Source organism: Prionailurus viverrinus, chromosome B1 (assembly GCF_022837055.1).
Source record: "Prionailurus viverrinus isolate Anna chromosome B1, UM_Priviv_1.0, whole genome shotgun sequence".
Classification (NCBI taxonomy): domain Eukaryota; kingdom Metazoa; phylum Chordata; class Mammalia; order Carnivora; family Felidae; genus Prionailurus; species Prionailurus viverrinus.
In genome coordinates this window covers 133,437,165-133,446,117 of record NC_062564.1, presented here as the reverse complement: position 1 = coordinate 133,446,117, position 8,953 = coordinate 133,437,165, and the positions used below count along the sequence as shown (strand labels likewise).

At 37.1% G+C, this 8,953-nt stretch overlaps 1 protein-coding gene across 2 annotated transcripts; it reads left to right on the top strand.

Annotated features, from left to right (window-relative positions):
• Window positions 1-556: 556 nt before the first annotated feature.
• SPP1 (secreted phosphoprotein 1) lies at window positions 557-8,360 on the top strand. Of its 2 annotated transcripts, XM_047854790.1 has the most exons (7): window positions 557-668; window positions 1,755-1,819; window positions 1,931-1,969; window positions 5,073-5,153; window positions 5,448-5,489; window positions 6,541-6,819; window positions 7,518-8,360. In XM_047854790.1, the coding sequence occupies exons 2-7, from the start codon at window positions 1,766-1,768 to the stop codon at window positions 7,920-7,922; spliced, it is 900 nt and encodes a 299-aa protein (XP_047710746.1). In that variant the 5' UTR covers window positions 557-668; window positions 1,755-1,765; the 3' UTR covers window positions 7,923-8,360. The 2 variants fall into 2 exon arrangements, with proteins under 2 accessions (XP_047710746.1, XP_047710747.1); XM_047854791.1 differs by lacking the exon at window positions 5,073-5,153.
• The last annotated feature ends 593 nt before the right edge of the window (window positions 8,361-8,953 follow it).

The window sequence follows — 8,953 nt, the reverse complement described above, 5'->3', positions numbered from 1 at the left end:
CATAGTTTTTAATGTTATTAATGTCATTTGTCTAAATGACAAGTTGTGACATACTTGAAATCACAAAACCGAGCTTGAGTACTGAAGGATGGAAGGAGCCTCTCTGAACTTTTCGTACACCTCAACAGTAGCCTTGCAGCTGTTAAACAAGTATAATTGTGAGGCACATGTGGTTGCATATATTACCTTAATCTGTTGTTTACCCCAAAAGAAACAAAAATCTATTCCATTTCATTTTATTTAGGACTGATTCATATTAATTTTCTTCTAATTTAGAAATGATAAAACTCTTTAAAAGAACTAGTCATTCCTCCCCACTTTTTTAGAGGACCCCTCAATGCCCTTCCATGACGCTGAATGACAATCCCATAAATGAAAAATCTAGTTAATGATATTGTACGTCAGTAATGTTTTAACTGCAGAGTAGTTTGTGTGTTTGTTTCTTTGTTTTTCTAACCACAAAACCAGAGGGGGAAGTGTGGGAGCAAGTGGGTGGGGCAGTGGCAAAAAAACCTCATGACACATTTCTCCGCCTCCCTGTGTTGGTGGAGAATGTCTGGAGCAGCATTTAAATTCTGGGAGGTCCTGGCTGTCAGCAGCAAGAAGAGAAGGCCAGGACTGCCACACTGTCCGGGACAGGGCTCTCTTCTCAGCAGCCACAGACCAAGGTAAGCCCGCAGTGCACTGTCCTATATACTCAGCTTCGTTTCAGGGCGAAGGGCAAGTGGTAAGGAAGAGTTTAATTGTAAAGCTGTTATGCAGACTTGTTCTTGTCTTTTCATTGAGCATGCCAGATACATTACAGATTTCCTGGAGGAAAGGTGACTGGCTGTTTTGAAAGCCAGTCGTATATATAACTCAGAAGCACTTTGAGTCCTCAAAGGAACTAACACTATTTCTTCCAATCAGAAAAGAATAAACATTCTATGCCCCTTTCAAATGATTACATATACATTAGTTTTAATGGATAGATGGTTGTGGAAGCATTTAAAAGGAAAAGGGTCTTTAGTGGTAATGTAAGCTAATAATAATGCTATGTTTTGATGATTTAATGTATCCATCCTATTTTCAAGGGGGAAAAAAAACCTCCCTGAATATTTTACTTCTGTATTTAGCCGTTAAATTTTTCACCAAAATACTTGTATGACACTATGTAGACTTGTTATCATGAATAGAAAAGCTGTTGACTGTTTTCAGTGTTTTGTTTTTTGTTTCAAATTTCTAGAATGTCTTTCTTAAATAACTGAGTTTTGAGATGGCTTCATTCTACCTAAGTAGTATCTTTTTAATAATTTAAGAATCACATTTAACATGCATGCTTGAAAAATGGAGAAAGCAAGTTTCTTTCTGTAGTGTTATGTTCTTTTTGTGTTTTTCTTCTCTAAGAAATGAGTATACTAACACTAGCCTATTATTTTAATTAAATTACTAATGATCTGTTTGTAGGTTTAGACAGCTGGAGATATCAGGTAGTATTAGTATAATCCCTGGAACTCTAAATTTGAAAGTTAAATATAGACTCGTAACATTCCTCTCTCCCTTACCTAATAGTGAGAGATGGAGAATAGAGGTGGCATTACAAATATTAACTCAAAAGACCATAGTGAATGAAACAAAAGTTTTCTCCAAAAGGAAGAAAATGTTCTACAAAAAATATATTTTATTTGTAATTATTTTGTAATGTGGTAGCAAACAAAGGTATCACCGTTTTACCCTACAAAGAGATTAAATATTCCTTACAAAATGTTTTGCAGGAAAAATAACCATGAGAATTGCAGTGATTTGCTTTTGCCTCTTGGGCATTGCCTACGCCATTCCAGTGAGTACAGCTGAATCTAAAGGAAATTTCTCAAAATACATGAATTGTGTGTTCCCATGTGCTAAGAACACATTCACATTGTAATCTTTCTTCATCTTTTCTGTTTCAAAGATTAAACAGACTGATTCTGGGAGCTCGGAGGAAAAGCAGGTAAGCATCTTTTAGGTTTATCATGTCCTTAAATTACTTATGCAGTTGTACAGGAGGCACCACAAACATATTTGTTGCCATTTTACTTATTTTCGTAGTCATGCTGCTAATTGGTAAGTACCGACTGCCTGCTTTCAACCTAGGCCAGTACTAAGTACAGTTACAGATGGTCCTCAACTTATGATGGTTCAATTTACAAGTTTTCAACTTTATGACGGTGAGAAAGCCATATGCATTTAGTAAAAACCATACTTCAAATTTTGAATTTTGACCTTTTTCTAGGCTAACAATACATGGTACAATACTCCCTTGTGATGCTGGGCAGTGGTAGTGAACTGCAGCTTCCAGCCGGCTACATGATTACGAGGCTAATCACCAATATGCTTTCAACCATTCTGCACCAATGCAACTATTCCGTTTTTCACTTTCAATACAGTACTCAAAACATTACATGAGATATTCAACGCTTCATTATAAAATAGGCTTTGTGCTAGATGCTTTTTCCCAACTGCAGGCTATGTAACCATTCTGAGCATGTTGAAGGTAGGCTAGGCTAAGTTATGACACTCGGTAGGTTAGGTGTATTCAATGCATCTCTGTATGACCCACCATATTTTCAACCTGCAATGGGTTTATTGGGACATAGCCCTTTTGCAAGTTAAGAAAGAGTTGGATAGGTTTTAGTAAGTATATGCTCTTAACATCAAATTAGATTTTTTTTATATAATAAAATAATGCTCTAGGCCATTATCACTTATGTAAGATGAATTCTATGAAGTCATGTGCCTTTCTTCCCATGAGTCAACATACCATGCTAGACGTAGAAAACTCCACCCTTTAGTAAGTTTAAAATTTGTCTCACATACTGGATGGTTTGTGTGACTCTAATATTCAAAATATCTTCTAAGATATTTGCTAAGAAGCCCATTATAAAAAGAAAGTCGTTTACACTGTTTAGATCTTGTCAGCTGACTTTAGATAACAATTCTCTACCCAAACAGAAGACCAAATCAAACCCTTTATTATAGCTTTCTGACCAGCACCATAGATGTATGTGCCTCTCCAAAACAGGTGAAACTGTGCCAGCCAAACAACAAATGGGCATTGTCCTGAGGAGCTCAGACAAAAAGGCACAGAGCTCAATGCCAGATGAACAGAATAAAGGCCGTAGAGAGTTGCCTGGGGTCACTGAGAATAGATTGCTTAATGAAGACATTTAGAGAAATATTGCTGTATGCACATTTGGGTGCGCAAGTAGGTGTTATAGGCATGTCCAATTGATTTGAGAAAACAAGTATTGAATCACAATAATAAGCCAGAAAAATTAACATTTCCAGAAAAGATAGAGGTCACATTATTTGAGGCAAGAATTAGTGCTTTTAAGAGAACAAATATGGTACATGAAGCTATGACAGTACAAATTACTAAATGTCAGGGGATTCAACCTTCCAGAATCCTAGAACCTTAGAACTAGTAGGAAATATGGGAAAGTTAATAGGAAACACCTCTGGAGATGAACACTGGTTATTTGTGAGTGTTAGGACTATTAGGGGGTTTAGTCTCCTTACTTTGTTCATCTATATTGTCTCCATATTACCTTGTTTTAAATCATAAATTGAACTTATAAATACATTCTCTATGAGCCCATATTACATGTCTCATCAGGAAATATATATATTAATTATTAATTATATGTAAGCTCTAACATATTTGTATATAATCTTTATATACATATTTGTATATAATCTTTCCAAGAAGGAAACTTGAACTCATCTAGACCGGTAGTTTTCATATCATTTTTAGGCAAGGAACCCCTTCTTTCAGCAAACGCTTTGAGAGAAGCCCACTGTGAATCTGCTCTGGTTAGAGCCAGCCGGCCTTGGGGAAACCCCAAGTGCCCCTGACTGGCTGCCTCCCCGCCCCTCCCCCACTCGGTGGCTGGCTGTGAAAGGGACTCTGTGGAACCACCAGGATTCTCATTCTCAATGACAGGGATGTGAAGGGATTGGCTCTGGATGATACAGCCCATCAGATGACACTTATTCAGAGCAACTTCCGTTCCTCTGCACTAGGATAATCATTTTCCAGATAAATAACTTGGCTAGAGGAAAAACCATTCATGTCTCTGGCACCTTAGAGCAACAGAACTGTGTGATGATGTTAATATTCTATTTCTGCACCGTCCACTCAGAGAGCAGCTAGACACATGTGGCTATTGAATGAAAAATGTAGCTAGTGCAACTGAGGAACTGAATTTTTATTTTACTTAATTTTAATTAAATAACCACATGTTATATAGCTGGAGGATACCATATCAGACAGCACAGCCTTAGAGAGTTCCCCCTTGTTCCATAGAGGAAACAATGAAGATCACCACTAATTAAGGAACTTCTGCTTTAGCTGTGCTTTATCTGAGAGGAAATTTCAGCTAGCAAGCACAGGACTGCGAAGTATTCAGTATGCACAGAATGCATCAGTGCAAAGAGCCAGTTTGCCTGGATTTGAACCCTGGCTCTGCCACTTTCTACCACTAACCTTCCTTGTGGTTGAGTTTCTCCTGATCTGTAAAATGGGAATAATAATGATACTCATCTCACAGGGCGTTGAGAGGATTAAATGAATAAATATTTGTAAATCACTTTGAAAGAGTGCCTGGCCCACAGTAAGTGCTATGTAAGAGTATATTAAATGAATCTCGGGACACCTGGGTGGCTCAGTTGGTTGGGCATTTGACTTCGGCTCAGGTCATGATCTCGCGGTTCCTGGGTTCCAGCCCCCCTCTTCGAGCTCTGTGCTGACACCTCAGAGCCTGCTTCAGATTCTGTGTTCCCCTCTCTCTCTGCCCCTCCCCAGCTTGGACTCTCTCTCTCTCTCTCAAAAATAAATAAACACTAAAAAAAAATTTTTTTAAAGAGTATATTAAATGAATCTGCAATGCAAATAAATGCTAAAAGAGGTATCTAAAGCTCTGGTTGACCATATACATGCATATTATTCTTATCCATCAAGGTCAGTGAAGTGTAGTTGTTTTTTTCAGCTTATCTCTTAGAGATCCTTTATGTTTCTTTTTTTAATAATGACAAATATGCAACATTTTTTGTAGCTTTACAACAAATACCCAGGTGCTGTAGCTACATGGCCAAAGCCTGACCCATCTCAGAAGCAGACTTTCCTAGCACTACAGGTATTTTTAATTTTAACTAATTGTAAAAATTAAATTTTTCACAATTAGAAAACAGCAACAAGAAGTAGCCATCATGCAGGCCTTTTGGGCCAGTTAAATGGAGCCTTCCGGCCCTTGGGTAAATGTGAGCTTCGGCTAGCAATTGATCTGGTCAAGTGGCTTCCTCCCACTTTAAGCCACCCACTTTTGAGGCTGAAAACTGAGAACTGCTTGGGACAGCAAAGGCTGACTGTTGCATTAAAATGTTAGGCACGTTTGATGTTCACTGCCTGATATGTGTCCCTCCTTCTTCAGAATGCTGTGCTCTCTGACGAAACTGATGACTTCAAACAAAAGGTAAGTTCTCACCTTGAATCAGAGGCTGACCATGCCTTAGAGAGATGAAAGAAGCCACTCTTCCTCCGAATGACATTGCCCAGGTTCAAGTCTGACAAGATTCTGTTAGCAAATTTCCCAGTAAATTGCCAGTCTAAAACTTGCTCAGAAGAAAAACATGTATTTACCAAATGGCAGAAATATCGGATTTCTTCAGATAAGTTTAGGGTGGCAGGAAGTGTTTGCCAATGTCTGTTATTTGAAATACTAAGCCTCTTAACATTTTATTTAAGGTATTTTGAAGATGTTTTTTCCAATATCCGATAAGCACCTAATTAATGCCTATGAAAGCCAAGATTTTGTCTCTAGGAACATTACTGTTCCTAACATAACTGTTTATGTGAGAACTATTCTTTTTATTAGGACTATTAATATATTTGCTAAACAGAGAGATAAGTTAAATTTGTTTTCCTTAAGATCTGTTTGAATATGTTAAGAATCTCTAATTAGGAAAGCTACATAAATAACCCAGTATATTTGTGAATCAGAAGTTTAATAGACATTAATTGGTTAATTTAATTGACAGCTTTGAGCTGCAATTTATCCACCTTTTGTTTATCCATGCTAATAAGGAGGTGGTTTTAGGTTTCGGTGCATGCATTAATATATGGGTGCTCCAATATCCTGAGAATTCTTATTTCAAATAGAAAAAATAACCTCACAATTATGTATCTGTATTTATTTCATCATTGAATTTGGTCAGTTAAATAATATCTAATATGAACGAGGAAAAGCAATGTTATTAATTTAAATGTCATACTCACATATATTGCTTGAAATTGTCTATGAAAATAATTGTTTATGGAAAATCAAGCAACACACCTCAAATTATGATTCCACTATCCTCGTGTTAAAACAAAATTGGAAGATACTCACATTTGCTCCTAAAAGTCACTGAGTACATTGTTCTGAATGCAAAGATTCTGAAAACAAAATAGTTTGAAAGACACTGTAAAGACTAAGGGAAAATAAAAACCTTTACCCGAATTTTTCTGGCCATCTTGATTTTTAGACCCTTGCAAGTAAGTCCAATGAAAGCCATGATGTGGATGATGAAGATGATGAAGACGATGTAGATAGCCAGGACTCCGTTGATTCCCATGACACAGATGACGACTCTAACCAGTCTGATGAATCTGATGAACTGGTCACTGACTTTCCCACCGATGTTCCAGCAACCCAATTTTTCACCCCAGCTGTCCCCACAAGAGACTCATATGATGGCCGAGGTGATAGCGTGGCTTATGGACTGAGGTCCAAATCTAAGAAGTCCCACAGATATGAAGACCAGGTAAATCCTTTAACAGACACATCAGATATTTATGATTAGAGCCCAATTCTAGGAACTCCAGCTGTGCATATGTACATTCATTCATTCAGTTAGCATTATTAATTTATGACTCTAGAACACAAATATTTTTCCCATTGGTGATTTTATGTTTAAGGCCATGCTTATTTCTCCCTAATTTTGCCTCTCAATCACAATGTTCTTTTTCCAAATCCTGGCTATAAAGCATTTATTCTATTCACTTTTTTAGATTAAAGGAAAAAAAAAAACTTTGGAAAACAGCAATTATCTTCACAATATAATGGTCATGTTTTGAAGCTAAATACCTAAGATGAATTGGAGAGTGGCAAATGACACTAAATGTGTAGTGGAAGAATCTATATTTGACACATAGCCTTGCCATTTACTATTCATTTTACTTTTTAACTTTCAATTCATTTTCCCTTTATGTAAAACAGGGATAATGAGACCTAATTCATAGTCTTCATCATATGCATAATTGATGTACCTGTTAAATTAAAGGAGATGAATATGTGAAAAGGCTTGGCAAAATGCAAAGTAACATGCTAGTCCCGGTTTTTGCTTTGGCCAAATTTAGACAATTTTCAGTATAAATTGGCCTAAAAGTTAGGAAGCAGAATTACAACGCGCCCATCCCTGACTATTCATTTCATCTTTCTTCCATTTGTTCTGTGATTCAGTATCCTGATTCTACAGAGGAGGACTTCACATCACTTGTGAAAAGTCAGAGTATGGAAGATGACTTCAATGCCGTCCTCCTTTCCCACACCGTGCGGCGGTCTCCTGACAGGGACAGCCATGTGAAGGACAGTCAGGAAACGAGTCAGGTGGATGACCACAGTATGGAAACCAAGAGCCGCAAGCACTCCAAAGAGTATAAGCTGAAGGCAAGTGATGAGAACAATAAGCATTCCCATGAGATTGGTAGTCAGGAAAGTTCTGATGTCAGCAGTGAGCTTGTTGGCCAAACAGTTCAAAGCAATGAAAAGGAGCTAGTCCAACACCCTGAGAGCGAGGAACAAGATAAACACCTGAAATTTCGCGTTTCTCATGAATTAGATAGTGCATCTTCTGAGGTCAATTAAAAGGAGAAAATGCAGTTTCTTACTCTGCTTTTAGTAAAAAGAAGAAAAATACATGATAGCAAGATGGGAGACAATATGAAATGCTTATTTCTCAGCTTAGTTGGTGAATGTATATGTATATGGATCTGGAAATAGATACTATTTTTGATCATTAGTTTAGTGTGTCGCTTCATGGTAACATCCTTGTAAACTAAAGCTCCAGGGTTTGGTCTATGTTCTTTCCATGTAAGAAATGCAAACTATCACCGCATTTTAATGTTTGCTATTCTTTTATGAATGGAAATTTATGTAGAAGCAAACAAAATACTTTTACACACTTATAAAAGAGAATATAAAATTTTATGTCACTATAATCTTTTGTTTTTTAAATTAGTGTACATTTGGTTGTGATTATTTTTTGTGTGTGTGAATAAATCTTATACCTCAAGTATAATGAGAGTTTGGTGGTATCTGTGGCTTTTCTCCGCCCCCCCCCCCAGCTTTATTGACATAAAAATGACATATAACATTGTGTAAGTTTAAGGTGTACCACGTGATGATTTGATGCACTTATATACTGAAAAATGATGACTACCATAACATTGGTTAACACCTCTATCTCGTCACCTCCTCTATCCTGTCACATAATCATCACTTTTTTGGGTGAGAGCTTTTAACATGCACTGTCTTAGCAATCGGTTGCTTTTCTTATTTTTATTTTTTCCCACAATTGCCCAGCCGTTAACAAGTGTAACTATTTTAATGAACCTGCTAAACTTAGTAGAGAGCAATCTAGGGTCTTCTGGATTAACTGTACAGTTTCTGGCTGAGCTAAAGTTCCTAGTTAAGGTAACAGAATTCAAGTGGGGGGTGATATTCAGCCAGGAATTCTCCAACCATGCAGGACTCCACAGGCCACATACACCCAATGGAGCACCTTTTTCTAATTTTCACAAAGCTGATACGAAAGCTAATGAAAGCCTGTATGCAATATGCAATCACAAATCAATTTTATTGTTTCTCTCACTCACCATTAATTTGCTCAGAAAATT

Coding starts and splice junctions, on each gene's coding strand:
- SPP1 (XM_047854790.1), top strand. CDS start 1,766: ATGAGAATTGCAGTGATTTGCTTTTGCCTCTTGGGCATTGCCTACGCC. Junction 1,970..5,072: donor GGAGCTCGGAGGAAAAGCAG/GTAAGCATCTTT, acceptor CATTTTTTGTAG/CTTTACAACAAATACCCAGG. Junction 5,154..5,447: donor AGACTTTCCTAGCACTACAG/GTATTTTTAATT, acceptor CTCCTTCTTCAG/AATGCTGTGCTCTCTGACGA.